Source organism: Stegostoma tigrinum, chromosome 17 (genome assembly GCF_030684315.1).
Source record: "Stegostoma tigrinum isolate sSteTig4 chromosome 17, sSteTig4.hap1, whole genome shotgun sequence".
NCBI classification, from domain to species: Eukaryota; Metazoa; Chordata; class Chondrichthyes; order Orectolobiformes; family Stegostomatidae; genus Stegostoma; species Stegostoma tigrinum.
The window spans coordinates 45,327,099-45,346,816 of record NC_081370.1 but is presented as its reverse complement, the minus strand read 5'-3'; the positions used below and the strand labels follow the sequence as shown (position 1 = coordinate 45,346,816).

The following is a 19,718-nucleotide window of genomic DNA, read 5'->3' as shown; positions in this document are numbered from 1 at the left end:
GAATTAACAGTTTAAGATACTACTACTATTTGGAAACTTGGCTTTAAAGTAGACAACACCATACATAAGCTTTAAGTTTGCTTTGTATTTCTGTTTTGACAGAGTTAAGAAGAGAAGGACTTTCTTTCTTTTTAAATTCAGACAGTGGAACCAAGGTCTCTGGAAATGCATTTAAACGAGGAATTCTAAAAAGAAATCCTTGAAGTGAACAGTTGAGTGTTTCTCGATAATAAAGTTTTCATAAATGTGCAGCTGAGGATTCAGGCCTTCTTGCGAGGAAGCAGGTGGAGGTGGGACATGGAGCGGTGAGTTAAAAGCAGCAGCATGGTGAGGCCAGACCCAGAGCACCAAAGACTGCAGAGGGAGTTTCCTGGTAGGAAGCAGTGAAGCAGAACAGCGGATTATAGTTTGACAGCAGCAGTGCAGTGAGGCGACAGACACAACACCAGAGACTGCAGCGAGCGCTTCCTGGAGGAGAGCACTGCAGAGCAGCGGGAATAGTTTCAGAGCAGCAGCAGTGACACCAGAAACACAGCATACCACTGACCAGAGACTTTGCGTCTTGGGCAGCAAGCAGAGCAGCGGGAATAGTTGCGATATAATTCTTTTCTTTAAAAAGAGCAGTGCTGTGACTTCAGATCAGAGAACACCAGAGACTGAAGAGACAGTCTATCTGGTGGGAACAGCACAGCAATCAGCAGGATTAGTTTAAAAACAGCAGCAGTGACACCAGAGACACAGAACACCAGAGACCAGGCAGAGAGCATATCAGGTGGGGAACAGAGCAACTGGAAAAGGTTCAGAGCAGCACCAGTGTCACCAGAAACTAAGAACAGCACAGACTGGAGAGATAGTGTGCCTGGTAATGAGCAGCCTCAGAGTTTCCTGGAGAGGTGCGCTCACTTGCACTTCTGCTCCCCAACCACCCCCTCGACCCCCCCCCCCCCCCCATGTTAAAGATGTGTCCCCAGAAATCCCCCATCCTAAGGAAAAGACAACTACCATTAACTCTGCCTATATCCCTCATTATGTTATAAACTTCTATAAGGTCGCTTCTCAACCTCCATTGCATCAGCAAACGTCGTCCCAGCCTAATTTGTTGAAGATGGTAAGTGAAATCATAGAAGGTCTTCAAAATACAGTGGCTGATTTTGGAAATGGAAGATTTGAAGGCAAGAGGGTCAAACTGCTTGTTTATTAGGAAGCACTGCAGTATGCGCAACCCTGGTAGGGAGCAGCACAGCAGAGGAACACATATAGTTTAAAATCAGCAGCAGTGACACCAGAGACTGGATACACTGGATATACTAGCGAGAAGCAGTATAGCAGAGCAGTGGGAATAGATTAGAAGCAGCAGTGCAGCGACACTATAGAATCAGAGCACCAGAGAGAAAGAGAGAGAACATACCGATGAGGAGTAATGCAGCAGAATAGTGGGAACAGTTTAAAAGTAGAAGCAGTGAGCTCAGAGACAGCGCACTCCAGAGTATGTGCCTGCTGTTGAGCAGTGCAGCACAGGAGGGGAATAGTTTAAAAGAAGCACAATAAAGCCAGATATACAGAACACCAAAGGTTAGTTAAGGGAACAGACAAACATTTCTGCAGCTGCAGGCGTGACTCAACAGTGATGCGTTGCCTCCCAGAATTTATTAAAATAAACCGGGATTTGGCCGTAGGAGGCTGGGAACAGCTGTTGATGGTAATCTACAGAACAGTGGGAGGCATTCAAAAAGATACTGGGGGGAAATACAGCCCCAACATGCTCCCTTTAGGGTTAAATGTAGGAGCAACAAGCTTCGATGTCTAGGAATATTCAGGATTAGATGAAAAGGAAAAGAGAGGCCTATATCAGGTACAAAGAGAGCAAAACAACAGAGGCATAGCGAAGTATAGAAAGTGCAAGGGGATCTCAAGAAAGCAATTAGCAGAGCCAAGAGGAGGCAACAGAACACGCTGGTGAGTATGGTTTGATCAAGGATAGTGGGTATGGCTTTGTCAAAGGGAGGACATATCTAACAAATCTAGGTGACCTTTTTCAAGGAGGTGAAGAAGTCTGTAGTTAAGGGTAGTGCAGCTGATTTGGTTTATACTGATTTCAGCAAGGCCCCTGCTAAGGTCTCACATGAGAAACTGATAAAAAAACTCATTGGATCCAGGGCAACTAATAAGTTGGATCCAAAATTTGCTTAGTGGCAAGGGGAAGAGGGTAGTGGCAGAAAGTTGACAGACTGGAAGCTTGGTGTTCATTGGGCATAACACAGGAATCAGTGCTGGGTCCCATACTGTTTGAGAGATTTACAAATGATGTAGGTAGAATATCAGAGAGACGAGAATTAAATTTGCAGAAGGAACAAAGATTGGCCAGGTGGTTGAGGAGGAAGGTCTTGGGTTGTAGGAGGATATAAATGGATTAATCAGATGGGGAGATAGAACTTAATCCTGATAAATGTGAGATAATGTATTTTGGAAGTAGTAATAAGATCAGAGAGTACTCATTAAAGAATAGCCAGACAGTAGGAAGCTCAAAAAGAAGAGAAAAACCTAGGGGTGCTTGTCTATGGACTCCTGAAGGTGGCAGGACAAGATAACAGGGTAGTTAAGGCAGCTTTTGGCATGCTTGCCTTTATCAGTTAAGGCACAGATAATAACAGCAGTGTTGTTACATTGGAGCTCGACAGAACTTTAGTTAGGCCACAGTTGGAGTAGTGTCATTCTGGTCACCACACCATAGGAAGGATGTGACTACATTAGAGAGGGTGTAGGGGAGGTTCAGCAGTATGTTGTTTATGATAGAGCATTTCACTATGAAGACAGGTTGGATAAGATTGGGTTGTTTTCTCTGGATTAGAGAAGGTTGAGAGAGATGTGATAGAGATATATATATAAGATCTTGAGGGGCATGGACAGAGTAAATAAGCCACTGTTCCCCTGAGTGGAACAGTCAATAATAAGGAGGCCAAATTGAAAAGGGGGCAGGGGATTTAAGGAAATTTTTTTAAACCCAGAAGCACTGCTGACTTGGTGCACCGAAGGGCCGGAGCTGGCACTAAGAAACAAGATGCCTTATGACACGAGTGCGGAGACAGAGACATCAAAATTTTTTGAAAGAGAGAACAATTTAGAAGGTCACCAAGTGTGCACATTTCTTTCAGATAGAAAGAAGTCATTCAGGGAGAAAAGTCTACTGGAGAAGCAGTGCAGTTTTGCAGTCTCCAAGACAACCTCGGCAAGAGAAAAGAAATCTTGAGTACTTTCATGTCAGTCAGGTAAAGCTCCAGAAACACAAAGCTGTGGAAGAGGTGTTTAAGGAATCCACATTAAAAAATAAGTGAGCTGTGTTAGCAGTTTGTTTAAGTATCTCATGAAGAGACATTAACTAAAGAAGCTAGTATTAAGTGAATGCAGACATTTACCAAACAGCAGTAAGAGTTCAGAGATAACACAGTGTGAGGCTAGATGAACACACCAGGCCAAGCAGCAGAGGAGCAGGAAAGCTTAATGTTTCCGGTCCGGACCCTTCTTCAGAAATGGGGGGAGGGGAAGGGAATTCTGAAATAAATAGGGAGACGGTTGCGGGGGGGAGGGGGGGGGGGGTAGAAGCGGATAGAAGATGGATAAAGGAGAAGATAGTGAGAGAGGAGACAGTCAGGTCAAAGAGGCGGCGTTATGGCCAAGCAGCAGAGGAGCAGGAAAGCTTGGTGTTTCGGGTCGGAACCCTTCTTCTGGCCAAGCAGCAGAGGAGCAGGAAAGCAGTAAGAGTTCAGCTGTGACAACTGAAAAAGGAGCTTTAAAACAGAAAAGGGTGACCTTTCACCGAAGTGTGAAAATCTATAACGCTGTTATTGACAGTAAAACTGGTTTAAAACTTGATTTCTGATTTTTGTAATAAGACAGTTATGATTAGTTTCTGCAGAAGGTAAAATACTTTGTACTTTTCTCCCCCCCACTGTGTTTGTAATAAACTTCGATTGTCTTTTCTAAAAAATGTTGTCAGTTTCTTTTGAAAACAAACATTCAGTGATTGGCGACCATGGAAAACAACTTGCAAAACCAAAATCCATTGAACCAGGTCTTCCTCGAGGATCAGACTCATCCAGTATTACCATTAGCTAGGGTCACAACTATTGGGAGTAAACTCTGGATTACTGGGGTGTACAGGAATAGCTAAATAACTGGGATTCAATGCAATACTGGATAAATAATAGGAGGGAGACTTCACAATCCTGAAGTATCAGGACTAGATGAACAGGTTATCACAAGAGTAGAGTTACCTAGTGTTGTCAGGGGTGACGACAACAAGGAAACAAATACAGGAGAGAAAAATATCACAAAAGTAAAGAATAATTCAGAAAGGGGAGATCAGACATGATTCAAATGTGAGGCAGTTTACAGTGAGTTTGTTGTCTATACAGGTAAATGCACATGGGATGTTGAATCAAGTCACTGAGCTATGGTTAACCCTAACCCGATCACAGTTGACACACAGGACTATGAGCGGGAGTAATTACAGAACTAACTCCAAATACAGCATCAGAAATTTAATATTGTTGGCTACATGGTGTTCAGGAAAGATAGAGAACTAAAAGAAAGTTAACAGGAAAAGCAGTTTTTATCAAATAAATTATTATAGCATTCGAGGGATGAGGTAATATGGAGCTGAAAACGGAATCTATTTAAATAGAATTAGCTAACAGAGGAACTATTAAGATAATGGCCTTTTGCTGTGGTGTGCCATAAACTGTCACAGCTAATGGAAGTTCTAGTTTAATGTTAGTTACTGCTAAAATAATGAAAAAAGGAAACACCATAGGTATGCAAAACAGCCCTCATTTTGAATCTGTTATTTCAAAGGGCCGGATTATACCTGTCCAGAACGCAAAGAGCCAATTCTGTTGTGTAGATTCCACATCCTCTTCTGCATTCAGTGTCTTCAACATGATACAGGAATGTTCACCAGTGAGCTCATTCTACAGTTAACACAAAGGCTTTATTCTAAGTTAATTAATGCACTGAAACAGATCCAACATAGATTACTTCAGCTTAAATAACAAATGCAAACCTGACCAAACTGACCTACCAAGTCCTTTTAACTAATACATAGAAACTTGCAGCAAAATTGAGGGAGCTGAAACACAGACAAACCACACATCGACATATTCCTCTTGGCTGGTCAACACAAACACAACCTTGACATCTCTGATAATGTAGAAACCTGTCTATCTTAATCTAGTCAACGCAAAACAGGACAAGTTCAATTTGGTTGCTTACTGGTCCATTTGCTTACACTTGAGCAACAAAGTAATGGAATACATTGTTGACAGTGCTAACAAGCATTCTCATCACAGCAATAACTTGGCCTGTTAACACTGAGTTCAATTTCCACCAGAGTCACTCAGCTGCTGACTTCCTTGTAACCTACTCTAAGGAACTCCTACAGAGATGCCCTGGAGCTGAAATAATTAGTTTCCAACCAACCTCTTCCTTTGTGCTAGGTATCATTGAAAAATGAAGAATTGTTGAACATTCTAAGAGTTATCATTTATTGCAATCTTGGTCAAAACATTGAGGCGACATTGACTGCTACTGAAATCAAGGCCATACAGCAAACTTTTTATTGACTAGCACTTATGGCATAAAGACCATGCCAGTTGGTCAAGTATTCTGGTTGATCAAGAGGTCCACATAACCAACACTAAAAACACACACCAAGAAATTGAAATGTAATGAAGGGGGTGTACACATCACTGTTTTATTTTATTTACAGCACAAATCACTTACATTATTGCTTAACTTTGGCTTAAATAAAACTTACTAGCAGAGAACTTTCTCAGTTGCACCCTCAAATAACTATTCAACAGTGCACTTGAACTCTCAGTGACAAGTGGTGTCCCGCAGGGTTCAGAGTTGGGGCCGCAGCTGTTCACTTTAAATATTAATGATCTGGGTGAAGGGACTGGGGCATTCTGGCGGAGTTTGCTGATGATACGACGTTAGGTGGACAGACAGGTAGTACTGAGGAGGTGGGGAGGCTGCAGAAAGATTTAGACAGTTTAGGAGAATGGTCCAGGAAATGGCTGATGAAATTCAACGTGAGCAAATGTGAGGTTTTGCACTTTGGAAAAAAAAATACAGGCGTGGACTATTTTCTAAACGGTGAGAAAATTTGTATAGCAGAAGTACAAAGGGATCTGGGAGTGTTGGTCCAGGATTCTCTAAAGGTTAACTTGCAGGTAGAGTCCGTGATTAAGAAAGCGAATGTAATGTTGTTGTTTATCTCAAGAGGGTTGGAATATAAAAGCAGTGATGTGCTTCTGAGACTTTATACAGCTTTAGTTAGGCCCCATTTAGAATATTTGTGTCCAATTTTGGGCCCCACACCTCAGGAAGGACATACTGGCACTGGAGCCTGTCCAGCGGAGATTCACACGGACGATCCCTGGAATGGTAGGTTTAACGTACGATGAACGGCTAAGGATCCTGGGATTATATTCATTAGAGTTTAGAAGGTTGAGGGGAGATCTAACAGAAACTTACAAGATAATGTATGGCTTAGAAAGGGTGGACGCTGGGAAGTTGTTTCTGTTAGGCGGGGAGACTAGGACCCGTGGGCACAACCTTAGAATTAGAGGGGGTAAATTTAAAACGGAAAAGAGGAGAGATTTCTTCAGCCAGAGAGTGGTGGGCCTGTGGAATTCATTGTCATAGAGCGCAGTGGAGGCCAGGACGTTAAATTTCTTCAAGGCGGAGATTGATAAATTCTTGATCTTACAAGGAATCAAGGGCAATGGGGAGAGTGCAGGGAAGTGGAGTTGAAATGCCCATCAGCCATGATTAAATGGCGGAATGGATTCAATGGGCCGAATGGCCTTACTTCCACTCCTATGTTTTATGGTCTTATTTAAGGCATTATTTTCAGAGCCCCAGTCAAAACAAATTTTGCTGTATTTGAGACAAAATTAGAAATTGACGAAAAGGCTCAGTAGGTATGGCAGCATCTGTGGAGAGAAATCAGAGTTAACATTTCCGGTCAAGTGACTCTTCCTAAGAACTGATCGTGGCTAGGAAAATGCCTGTTTATATGCAGAAGATAAGGAGTAAGGAGTGAGTATGTGGGGATAGAGCGCAAAGAGAGAGACAAACAGTTGGACAAAGGACTGGATAATGATCTGGTTAACAGGGTGGCTAGCTATTAATGGAGACTGTTAATGGCTAACAATGGGTTGTGTGTAATAGTAGACTGTATGGTAACAAGGCCTGGTTTGTAGGCGGTTGGCTAAGGACACGGGAGAGCTCAAGCCCTGAAGTTATTGAACTTGATTATGAAGTCCAGAAAGCTGCAGATGCCCCAAGCATAAAATAAGATGCTGTTCTTCCAGCTTGCACTTATCTTCACGGAAGCACTGCAACAAGTTAAGACAGGGATGTTGGCCAGGGACCAGGGTGATGTGTTGAAGTCGCAAGCAACTAGAAAATCTGGGTCTTTTTTGCCGTATTTGCCCAAGAATGCCATTGAGAATCGCTCCCAAAATGAAAACCAATGGAAATCAGGGGATCAATTCTTCACTAGTTGAATGCTACCTAGCACAAATGAAAAGTTGGATGAATACTAATTATCTCAGCTTCAGGACATCACTATAGAAGTTCCGCAGAATACTGTTTTATGCCTAACGATCTTCAACTGCTTCATCTCCAGGGAATTCCCTGTACCATGAAGTCAGAAGTGAGGACTTCCACCAATAATCACACAACATTCTCAGCACCATTTGTGACTCCTCAGATACTGAGGCAGCTCAAGTTCATATTCAGCAAGACTTGGAGATATTTTCGAATCAACCCGTTCAGAGATGTTATTATACACCTCTAGAATGGGTGGAACCACACCCATGCTTGTGCTGATGTGGCAAGCAAAGCAAATACAAAGTAATGACAATCTCTAATGTGGAAGAATCTGTTTTCACTGACGTTAGACGGCATTGCAATAACAAAATTCCATGGTATCAATATCCTGGAAGTTGCCATTGATAGAAATAGAACTGGATTACTTATTTAAATACTGTGGCTAGAAGAACAGGTCAGAGGCTGGGAATTCTGCAGCATGTAACTCACTACATGATTTTCCAAAGTCTGTCCACCACCTCCAATGCACATGTGAAGACTGTGATGGAATCATCTCTGTTTACCTGGTTGTTTGCAGCCATCACAATGTTTGAGAAGTTCAATTCCACTAAGCACAAAGTAGTTTTCTTGACTGGCACTCCATCTATCCTCTTCAATATTCACTTCCCTCCACCAGATATAGTCACAACAGTGTGTACCATATGAAAGGTGTACTGCAGCCGTAATAGCTTCAATAACACTTCCCAAACTTGCAACCCTATCAACTAGGGCAAGGCATTTAGAGACACCAACACCCATAAATTTGCTTCAACCACACGCCATTCTGACTTGGAAATATATTGTCAGTTCAATGCCTCTGGGTCAAAATCCTGAAATGATGTCTGAAATGCACTCTGGCATACTATTACTGCATGGACTGCAGCAGTTAAGGTGATGCTTCATCACCACCTTAAGGGCAGCTAAGATAGATAATGAATGCTGCCCCGCCGCGACATTCACACCTTAAAACAGACTTTTCAAAATTTCAACTCTTTGAAATGATGGATTTGAAATGTCCAATGATTTCTGAAAGCATGAAAAGCTGCACAGTATTTTTTCCAGCACACATACTGTTTGGCTAATAATTGATGCAAGATGAGGCAAATACAGTCTATCAACTGTAATACTTTTGTAATGACGGAGGAGATTTTTCCTTTGACAATTTATGTAATTATTGTTGGGTTATGGCCAATCAAAAAATTCCTGAACAAATGTCTAGCAACTATTTCCCCCATATTTGAGGACTTGCTTACACCTCCAGCTAATTCAAATTTACCTCTGATCTTTTCCTCTCTCCCCCTACCCCCCCTTACACCCAACAAGACATCATTATCAATAATTAGACATTCTGTTATAGCATGGCTTTGTTGCACATTTGGCTTTAGGTAATCCAAAGAGGAGAGAGAATAAACAATGAAGTTATCCTTCTTTGACCCTTAATCTCCAACTCCCTACCTCCTCACCTCCAAGCATTACTGTCTTCTGCTCCATCTATGTTTTCAAAGTTCTGTTACATCATAACCACTTCCATCGCATCTTCAACTTTCTCATCAATGTCATGCATAATTTAAAGCAATGTCTGTCACAAACCACATCACCAGATTCTCAAATTCTTCCAGTGTCTCACTTGAATTGATGATCTCCTGTCCTTTTAACTCTCTTTCCCTTCAAGTTGACTACTTCCTCACATTGCCTCATCGTGAACATTTGCCAAACTCAGTCATCTCAGTCAACTGAGTACATCTTAATTTGTAACAAAGGTTTCATTAAGATCTGACAAATCATTGCCACCAAAACAGTATTACATGCAAGACGTGCTTTTGCAGACTATTAGAATTTTTTTTAAGATAGTAAAACTTTTATTCTAATCAGGTATTTTGCTTGCCACAGTTAAAACTCACTTTATTCATTATTAATACTGGTACAATGACAATTTCTGATTTTAAATCAGTGCAGTTGATTATAGAAAGTTATTTTTTTCAATGACAATGTTCTCAGAATTGGTAAATATTACCTCTTCTAAAACTGAACCATGGTGAGGAATATTTGCTTTGCAATCTTTACTATGCACAAAGTCTAACATGACCCAATGACGGCAGTCTTTTATTGTAAAAATCAGCACTCTTCAAAAAGACTTCCCTCCCACCCAGAGACAGTAGAAACCGCAGATGCTGGAGAATCTGAGATAACAAGGTGTAGAGCTGGATGAATGCAGCAGGCCAAGCAGCAGCAGAGGAGCAGGAAAGCTGACAATTTGGGTCTAGATCCTTCTTCAGAAATGGTGGGGGGTGGTGGATTCTGAAAGAAAGAGAGAGAAGTGGGGGGGGCACGCCGGGAAGAGGAGGATGGGAGGTCGATAAAGGAACACATAGGTGGAGAGATGATGGTCAGGTCAAGGAGGCATCAATAGAGCCAGTAAAGGTGAGTGTAGATGGGCAGTTAGGATGGGGGTTAGTCAGTCAAGGGAGGATAGACAGGTCAAGGAGGTGGGGATGAGGCTGGCAGGTAGGAGGTGGGGGTGGGGGTTGAGGTGGAAGGAATGGCGAGGTAGGAGAAAAGGTGGACAGGTCAAGGAGGTGGGGACGAGCTGGGCTGGTTTTGGCGTGAGGTCGGGGGAGAGAGATTTCGAAGCTTGTGAAGTCCACATTTACACCATTGGGCTGCAGGGTTTCCACTCCCCCATTTCTGAAAAAGGGTCCAGACCGGAAACATAAGCTTTCCTGTTCCTCTGATGCTGCTTGGCCTGCTGCGTTCATCCAGCTCTACACCTTGTTATCCCTCCCACCAATTATTGATTAGAAAATACTTATACCATTTCTTTGGAACGGGTGGGACCTGAACCTGGGCCTTCTGGCTCATGGGTAGTGACAGTGCCACTGTGCCACCAGACACCCATCGAATCAGGGTATCCAAGATTACCAGTAGTCCAAACCAGCTAGGACCCAACACCTCTCAAACCAGGGATTTACCATGCAGCGAATTTGCTCAAGATATAACCCAAATCAACCTAACTTTCCTTCGGTGCTGTTTCAATTGGACTATACTGTATTGAACATTTTGCTTAGACAGTAATTCTCAGTATGTACTGTATGTTTAGTCAAGTACAACCTACAACATTCTCTCCTCCATTTGATTACTTTGTACAGATTAAAAGCATTCAAATCCCTAGATTATACTAAAAATTGTGAAATTAACTAACTTACAGGTGTCTGTCTTAGATACACTGGAACATACCCAGCTCTCTTCCAGAACCTGAAAAAAAACAGAAGTGCGGGTCTGACAATGTGTTTGCTGGGAAACCACAGTGGTAGAAAAAATTTTAGTCAGCTTTAGTCCTGTTCCTGACGGTATCTTGATATTCTTCTTCAATTTGATAATAAAGCAATCACATTCTTAGAAATTACTTCAGCATACTTCCATTAAAATGATATCGTGCAACAGTAACCAAGTAGATATTTATGTGCATAGTGGACAGCCTAAACACTCAGCCATTAGCTATGGACACGATTTACAAATTGAGTCTACGTAACATTTTTATGCTCTGGGAGAGTGACACATTTCAAACTGCAGAATGGTAGAGATGCTACAAGTGACCATTTCAACAATCCAAACAATCCTTTAATTCTAAGATACATTTCCTGGGAAAAGGAATGGCTCTTCATTCCTTCTCCATCTGAAATACCAGGCCTCACTCATTCAAATGTGGACCCATAAAGTTTAGCAGTCTTCATGACAAGAGGCGACATTCTACTGCCGGAGGCACAAGGATAGCAACTGACAATTTTACGTAACTTAAGCAGAAAAAACTGCAATGTGCAAACAGCAATTAAATGTTAATCCATTTAAAACCATTAAAAATTGGAAGCCTTGAAGTTCCTCCAGTTCAGAGGACCCTGGACCTATGTCGGACAAACTAAAAGTTCCATTTATTTTCTTTCAACATAACCACGCTGATGAGATACTTATTATGAATATTCTTTATGAATATGTGCTGGGTCATTAGCACTAATGTCGAACAAATACCAAATCTCAAGAATTGAATGCGTTCAAAACAATCTTGTTCTCATACCACAGCCTTCATAATAATTGAAAAGCATGTGCAGATTTTGAAAGGTGAAAATTACAGTGCTCCCAAGAGAGCTGGTTGGAGTATTTACTTTGTTAACTGCTCAGTCTGGTAATGGATAGCTTTGGAGCAGCAACTTAATAGTTAGTCTAAGTGCCAAAGACTTACAGATGGGACCTATTTCTGTCCTAACTCTAAATGCTTTAAGCCACAGTGTAATTCTCCCCACTGCACTACTACAATGTAACAGGGGATCTGCCTTTCATATAGCAATACCTGCAATTACAGATATTTTAAGCTCTATCCACAACCCTAAATTAAGCATACCAGGAAAGTTGAATTAACAAATAAACAACAGAAATTATTGGAAAGATTTACATCTGTTTCATTAGCATTTGAAAAGACAGACTAACACTCAAAATCTAGTTCTGTGAAGTTTCTGTGGTATTTACCTAGGTAACTACTCTTGGAAACTTGTGGCATTTGCTTCCACTGTCAATATGTAATACTGGGTAACGGTTGTTTGAAGTAGTTCACTGCCACCAATCTTTGCTTGGCTTTGACCTACTCAGAGATTAGTAGTAGACAATACACCAGAGTAGGGTATCTACATAGGAACCACTGTTCTTCAATAAACAAGAAGGTTTACTACACAATAGCATTAAGTACAACTGCTAGGACCGAAGAAAGTTCGTACAACTACATCAGCTGCAGCATTCCGTCTTATTTGCCTTGTGTCTGTGCAGGTCTCAGAGGCCTGCACACGACAGTGACTTCAGATCCAGAAGTCAATACCGCGACCAATGTGCCAACACCAAGTGCTCTGTGCACAGAAGCACAGCTGAGATGGAGCACTGATGACTTTGTTTTCAAAGCTGGAGGGGGCCTCTTTGCCTCCACCCACAGGATATTTCGTGAGCAACACGTTTAGCTATGTTATTACACATCTCTGGAACATGTAGAACTTGAACCTTCTGGCTACCACTCTGCTATCGGAGCCCCCTACACACACAGACTGAAAGAAGCATCTATAGAGTGGGTAGGGCTTATGTAACATGAACATTAATCCCTTCAAAACAGTTTCCTCCCAAAATGACACGCTCTTGTTTTACTAATTCCAACAGATCAGTTTCTATCCACCAGCTGTTATCAACTTAAATCATTTTATAGTTATTTTAATATTGTACGTTCTGGGATAACACAAATGATCAAATCAACAGGGGGCTTTAAATACATGCTCAGCCATTTCCAAGATCATGTTCCAGATTATGCCCGTGCTCAATTAACGACAGGGAAAGAAAGCAGTTTTCTCCAGCAAACAGGACTCGCAATACATGGTTAGCATTCTACAATAAAATTTGGGAAGACTTTGATTAAGAGTTATTAATAAAAGCATAACTTTTGCTGGGATAAGCTTGCAAGTCCTGGATGAATTAAAGGTCAAACAGGAAACACTTAAATTTCTGAAAGTTCAATTCCATAATCACCAAAAGACATTTACCATTTTATTATTAATGTGCAACCAGTACATGATTAGACATCAAATACTTTAGAAGATTGAAAAAACATTGTAACTTACTTCAGTAGCTGGGATGTGAGGCCATATGATACTCCCAGATAGTCTAGCTTTTCTGGAGAGCGTTCACTGAGTTTCAGCAGTAGTGGTGGCAAGTCTTTGCGTGGAGCCAACACCTCATCTAGTAAACCTATAGCCTGAGTAAGAGAAGAATTTTACTACACTAGAAACTGAGCTTTTTCTATTTTTCTAGGCTATTTTTCCTTCATGCTCATTTACAAAATAACATTTCTCTGAGGTTAGTGGCTATACAGCCTGAAAGAAATATGCATATTCCAAAAGTTTAAATAAGTCTCCATATGTAAAATCATTCATTAATACAAATATTGTAAAATCAAGGTCTTTATCTCAACCATGACGTTTAGAATGGGAGAATAAGTACCAAGACATCAAGCTGAACACACAAACAAAAACAGAAATTGCTGGAAAATCTCAGCAGGTTTGGCAGCATTTGTGGAGAAAAAGCAGAAATAATGTTTCAGGGCCAGTAATCCTTCAGAATTGCAAGATGCCAAGACACCAGCTGCTTTCATTGCCCACTGGCAGCCACATGACCTGAAGTTGGTGGGAAATCGCCCACAACTAAGGAACAAGGTTTGTACGTGGCGATAAAACAAAAAGGATTAACCTAGGAAAATTAAATTCTGAAACACAAATAACTTATCCAACAGATAGATTTGTTATTATGAAAAAAAAGGGAGGAGTAATCCATTCACTGTTCAGGTCTATCATTCAATATGTCACTAGTGATCTTCTTCCTAAACTCCACTTTCCTCCACTATCTTCATAACTCTTAATTCCCTCAGATTCCAAAAATCAATCTCTAACAAGTATATTAAATAACTGAGCTTTGACAGCTTTCTGTTGTGTACAGAGATTTCCAACTCGTTGGGTAAAGAAATGTCCCCTCGAATAGTTATATATAATCACTTCTTTATTGCAAAACTATGTCGCCTGAAATCTAGACTCCATCACAAGGGGGAACATCTTCCCAGCATCTCCTTTGTCAAATCCCTCAAAAATGTTACTTTGCTTCAATTACATAACTCTGGTTCTTGTAAATTCAAAGGATGATTTTTCTCACATCTTCAGAAGGTAACTTGCTCCTCCCAAGAATCAGTCCAGTGAAACTGTCCTAATGGGTGTGGTCTCACTAATATCCGTACATTTGTAGAGAGGCTTATTTATTGCAAAGGCATTGAAATGAAATAAAGACTAACATCCCATTTGCCTTTCTAATTGTTTGTTGCTCCTAAAGGTCTCTCTGAATGCCAGCATTATTTTTCCTATCAAAATGGGAAATTTTACAATTCACCACAATAACTATCGTCTGCCAAGCCCATTCCATCTGTGTGTGTGTGTGTGTCATAAGTTGTTTGACCCTCAGGTGATTTCCACTAATTCATGTACTTAACAGCTTGTCAAGTTCTAAATGTCCCATATATTCCTAATTGCTGTTTTCTATCCATTTACCAATCCTGAATCCATGAATGCTCATTTTGCCTAATGACCTCATGTGCAATTTAATTCCAGCAACCAAGAGAATTTCTCTGCCCTCTTCATGGTATCAGAGCTTCTTGCCTCCTGCTTGTCAATTCTTCTGCTCATTACTTCACTCCCTGACCCCTTGCTCGCTGTTTTGCTCATAAACTGCCTCCCATTCATCCCTGACCCTCCTGCACGTTGACACCCAGTCCCATGTCAACCCTGTGCCCTGTTCCTACTGCTGCTGGCTCCTCCCACTCACTACTTCCCTCAACTTGCCAGTTCCACAGAATCTCAGAATAGTTACAGTACAGGAAGAGGCCATTCATCCATGATGTCTGCATCAGCTGAATAAAATCACGGGAACATAGGGACAGAAGTGGGCCATTCAGCCCTGAGCCTATTCTGCTATTCAATAGGGTCATGGTTGACCTGTCTTTGGCCCATGTCCTTGAATGCCTTGACTTAACAAAAATTCATATGACCCAGATTTAAAATTAACAACTGATCCAGCAACCACTGCCACTATTTGGAAGAAGTTCCAAATATCTACCACCCTGTGGGGCAGCTTGGTGGCTCAGTGGTTAGCACTGCTGCCTCACAGTGTCAGGAAGTCGGATTTGATTCCAGCCTGGGACAACTGTCTGTGTGGAGTTTGCACAGTCTCCCAGTGCCTGCCTGTATTTCCTCAGAGTGCTCTGGTTTCCTTCCACAGTCCAAAGATGTCCAGGTTAGGTGGACTGGTTATGCTAAACTGCTCAGTCTCCAGGGGTGTGCAGGCTAGGTCGATTAGCCATAGAAAAATGCAGTTACAAGGATAGGGTAGGGGCAGGGTCTGGGTGGGATGCTCTTCGGAAGTAGGTGTGGATTCAATGGGCTGAATGGCCTGTTTCCACACTGTAGGGGTTCTATGTTTCTTTCTGTGCAAACATGCTTAACATATCTCCTGAACAGGCTGGTTCTAGTTCTCAGACTATGCCCCTGAATTCTAGAATCCCCAACCAGTGGAAATAGTTTATCTTTACTTACCTATCTTTTTCTGCTAATATCCTGAAAATTGTGTTCATATCACTCCTTAACTTTCTAAATCTACAGAAATCAGGCCTAATCAGTATAATCTCTCCTCATCACTTAAGCCCTGAAGTCCAGGTATCATTCTTGAAAGCCGACATTGTACACACTCCATGGCTAATCTTTGGTCCCTAAGGTGTGATGCCCAGATATGCTCTCAGCACTCCAACTGGCACCTAACTAGGGTTTTATATAGCTGCAGTACAAGTTCTGCATCCTTATACTTCATTCCCTCTAGGTGTAATGGCCAGCATTTAATTACTTTCTTGATTGTTTTTAATGGAAGGCCACTCTAGCCCAACTTTCTAGCATCTGGTCTACAGCCTCGCAGGTGCACATCAAGGTTCCTTTTAAATGAGTTAAGGTTTTCTGTCTCAAACTGATCATCGAATACAAAACACACCCCATCTTCAGAGAGAAAAATCTGTTCTGTATGCCTGCTCTAATCCTTTGACCAATTACCTTAAATCTGTATCCCCTGGTAGCTGACCATTCACAGAAGCCTTCATAGGAGACTTACTTAAGCCGCTGGAATATGCATTTTTCCTTCAGGCTGTGTAGCCATTAGCTTCAGCGAAATGTTATTTTGTGAATGGGCATAAAGCCGTTCTTTATGCCTGCACTAATCCTTTGACCAATTACCTTAAATTGGTATCCCCTGGTAGCTGACCTCTCTGTCAAGGGAAACAAATCTTCCCTATCTACTCGATCCAAACACCTCACTACCTTGAACATTTCAATTAAATCGCCCTTGGCCTGCTCTATTCTAAGCTAAACAACCCTACCCAACATGCAATTTCAAATGCCTGGCAACATTCTCATAAATCCCTTCTGCACTCTCTCTAAAGCAATGTAGTGACTTGAACTGCATGTGAAACTCCAAATTGTGACGAGGATTGGGAAATTATCCTCCCCTAGTTTCCTCGGATCAAATTCATTGAACCCTCGTGAATTACCCACTTCCAAGATCAATCCTTTCAGTACTTCCATTTTCATTATGCTTATTTTATCTAATTTTTCATGGTCCTCCTCTTTAACTGGTGCATCTGCATCATCCTTTTCACCGGTAAAGACAGTGATAAAATACAAAATAAGAACCCTGTTCACATCCCCTGCACCCATACACAATGTATTTCTCAGATCAGTTATATCCTTTTCTTTATCTGTCTCTGGCAGTTTGGATATTTTTCTAATCAGAGTTTTATATACTCTGACAGCAGATAGAAACGGAACCCAGGCCTCCTGGCTCAGAAGTTGGAACACCACCACTGTCCCACAAGAGTTCCAATCGATAAATTATCTTTGGATTTTTGTTCCTTTTGATCAACCCATATATTTTTCATATGTTCTCCTTGCCATACCAATTTGCTTTTTCACTTTACACCTGTACTTTCTTGACTTTTCTAAGTTTTGGAAAATAGAATTTGAGATTTCCTAAGCTTTTATTTTGCATTTCCGGGCTCTGTATGCTTCTGGATAACCAGGGGCCTCCAGATTTGGCACAATCACCCTTTTCCTTTGTGGGGACACTGGATCCAGAGAAGCTCACTTTCAAATGATTCCCACTGATCTCCTATTGACCTTACTTCAAGTAATCAGTTCACTTCTACCAGATCATCTCTCTATTTTGTAAAGTTTTCTTTCCCCCAATTTAGAACTGGTATTCCTGTTCTATCTTTGCTCCTTTGCATAACGATACTAAACTTAACTGTGTTATGATTGCTATCTCCAAAACGATCAGCCACTTCCATTTCACCCACCTGCCAGCTTCATTTCCCAAATCTAAACCTAGAATTGCACCCTCTCCTGGACTTATTAACTGATTCGAAGTTCTCTTGAATTTAATTCAAGATCTTTATACCTCCTGTGTCTTTCATACTATTTGTATCCCAGTTGATATTTAGGTATTTGAACTTATTACTCCCCTAAAGTTTCACACTCAGGAATCTCCCATTACATTTGTTCCTAAAAATCTCTTCAATGATTTGAGTGTTAATACAGACTTAGCAGTGTTGTTGCCCCTTTTTTTTTTGAACTTGACCTATATGGTACAATTTGATGCTTGTTCAGTATTTCATCCCCCCTTTAAATTATTGAATCAATAACACTACCACCTGGCTTTCCTATAAATCCCCTTCTCAATCCTGCCTGAAAGCCCCAAATCTAGAGCTGCCGAGCTGACAACTGTGAATTACTTTATGCCAAGTTTCTATTATTGCAATGGTACAATTGCAAACAAAGGCTTAGGAAAGAGATAAGCAACTGAGTTGCAAGGAAGGCCTGAGGCAGGAGCAGAGTGGATATGGCTGGTGGGGAGATCATATTAAAGTCAACAAAATGGAGGCTAGTTCTAACACATCCCACAATACTCAGACACACACGAGCAGCAGAGCACTACATTCTAGTTCTGTTACAAGAATGTGATTTGGGCCACAATTTGTGCCGCTGATATATTGACTCATGAGAGACTGAGACTCAAAATTATTAATTCTGCAGCTCCATGGCAGTACCAGCCCATGGTTTGGAAATCTCAGATCTAATATCAAAATGCAGTTAGAGCACACTTACTGGGTCAGTACCAATGACTCTCTTATACATTTGGTCAGTCCACAGACATCTCTATTACATTCCACATACATCTGGACAAAATGGGCTGGGGTTGACACTGATGGATCTGCTGCAATGCCTGAAAGAATATACTTCTCACTATTTGAATATGGCTGCTGCCAAAAACAGCTCATCCTTTTGGTTTTAAAAAACTACTAATTTACAAGAATAGATGACAGAACAGTCTGCTCCATGCTTGTGGACTACAAAAGCTTCTTTGAAGTTGTCACTGAAGGGTCCCCTTCTATCCTACACAAATCTATTAGGAACGTTCATCAACATTTCACAAGTAGTCAAAATTCTCCATCTATCTGCAGTCGTACATTCAAACACTGTATACCTCACTGCCAACGGTAGTTATCTCTGTGGGCTTATGGCTTTCTTGCTCCTCGAGACATGGAAATTTCGCTTCATAGTACATTTGCAGCAACTGCATTGCTCGGCTTCCATATCCCATCTAGCCATAGGCGAAGACAGAAAGAAACAACAGGCTTTAAGGGATTATTGCATATAATACTTCAAATCTGATGCCTGCAATTTTGCAATTAGCACTTAGAAGTTTTATGCCCACAACAGTATATCGAAGATTGCATCACCATTTCCACTTCATTAAATTTGGGTGCAGTCAATTAAAGCCAATTCTCCCCTTTGAGTGTTGAAAGTTTTAACTTAAATTAAGCTTCTGAAGACTCAACACAGTTATGGGAGGCACAATTTACTAATATAAATGAACCTCTAACTCAGGTGCAAGAAGTACTTTTCTAGCTGTATGCAGTTAATCACATGATCAGAAACATGAGTCGGTATTGTCGAGGGGTATCCATATACTCCCCCTATAAACACAAGGAAAACAGGTGACTGTAACTTTGAAGTCAGCAGCAAGTCAATTGTACTGCCACTGGCTTCAAAGAAAACTACCTGAAGCTATAGCAATTTCTGGGGTGTGGCATTGCCCAACAAGGGTTTATTTTCAGTATTAAGCAACGGAATCTCCAAGTGTTCAACAAAGAATGTCAGAGTGAATAGCCAATCACAATGAAATATTCTCACAGTCAGAACAAGTAAAAACCACAATCACTATTTTTTTTTCTTATACAAACAATGAAATAAATGATTAGGAAATCTGTGCAGAATTAAAAAAGATATTGAAATGCCAATTTTTCTTTTTAAAAAGCATTACTTATACAATAATTTTTGAAGTTGAAATTAATTTTCATGAAACCACTTTTTGAAAAATATGGATAAACCAGACATTGC

At 41.0% G+C, this 19,718-nt stretch overlaps 1 protein-coding gene across 2 annotated transcripts in view; it reads right to left on the bottom strand.

Annotated features, from left to right (window-relative positions):
- The window catches only part of nat10 (N-acetyltransferase 10), a 70,355-nt gene that overhangs the window by 9,028 nt on the left and 41,609 nt on the right, over window positions 1–19,718 (bottom strand). For both annotated transcript variants that reach the window (XM_048545833.1, XM_048545835.1), the window contains exons 19-22: window positions 18,802–18,918; window positions 13,302–13,435; window positions 10,860–10,908; window positions 4,865–4,967 (exon numbers count right to left, since the gene is read on the bottom strand). In XM_048545833.1, coding sequence (XP_048401790.1) covers window positions 4,865–4,967; window positions 10,860–10,908; window positions 13,302–13,435; window positions 18,802–18,918 — 403 coding nt within the window. The remainder of the gene's footprint in view (window positions 1–4,864; window positions 4,968–10,859; window positions 10,909–13,301; window positions 13,436–18,801; window positions 18,919–19,718) is intronic.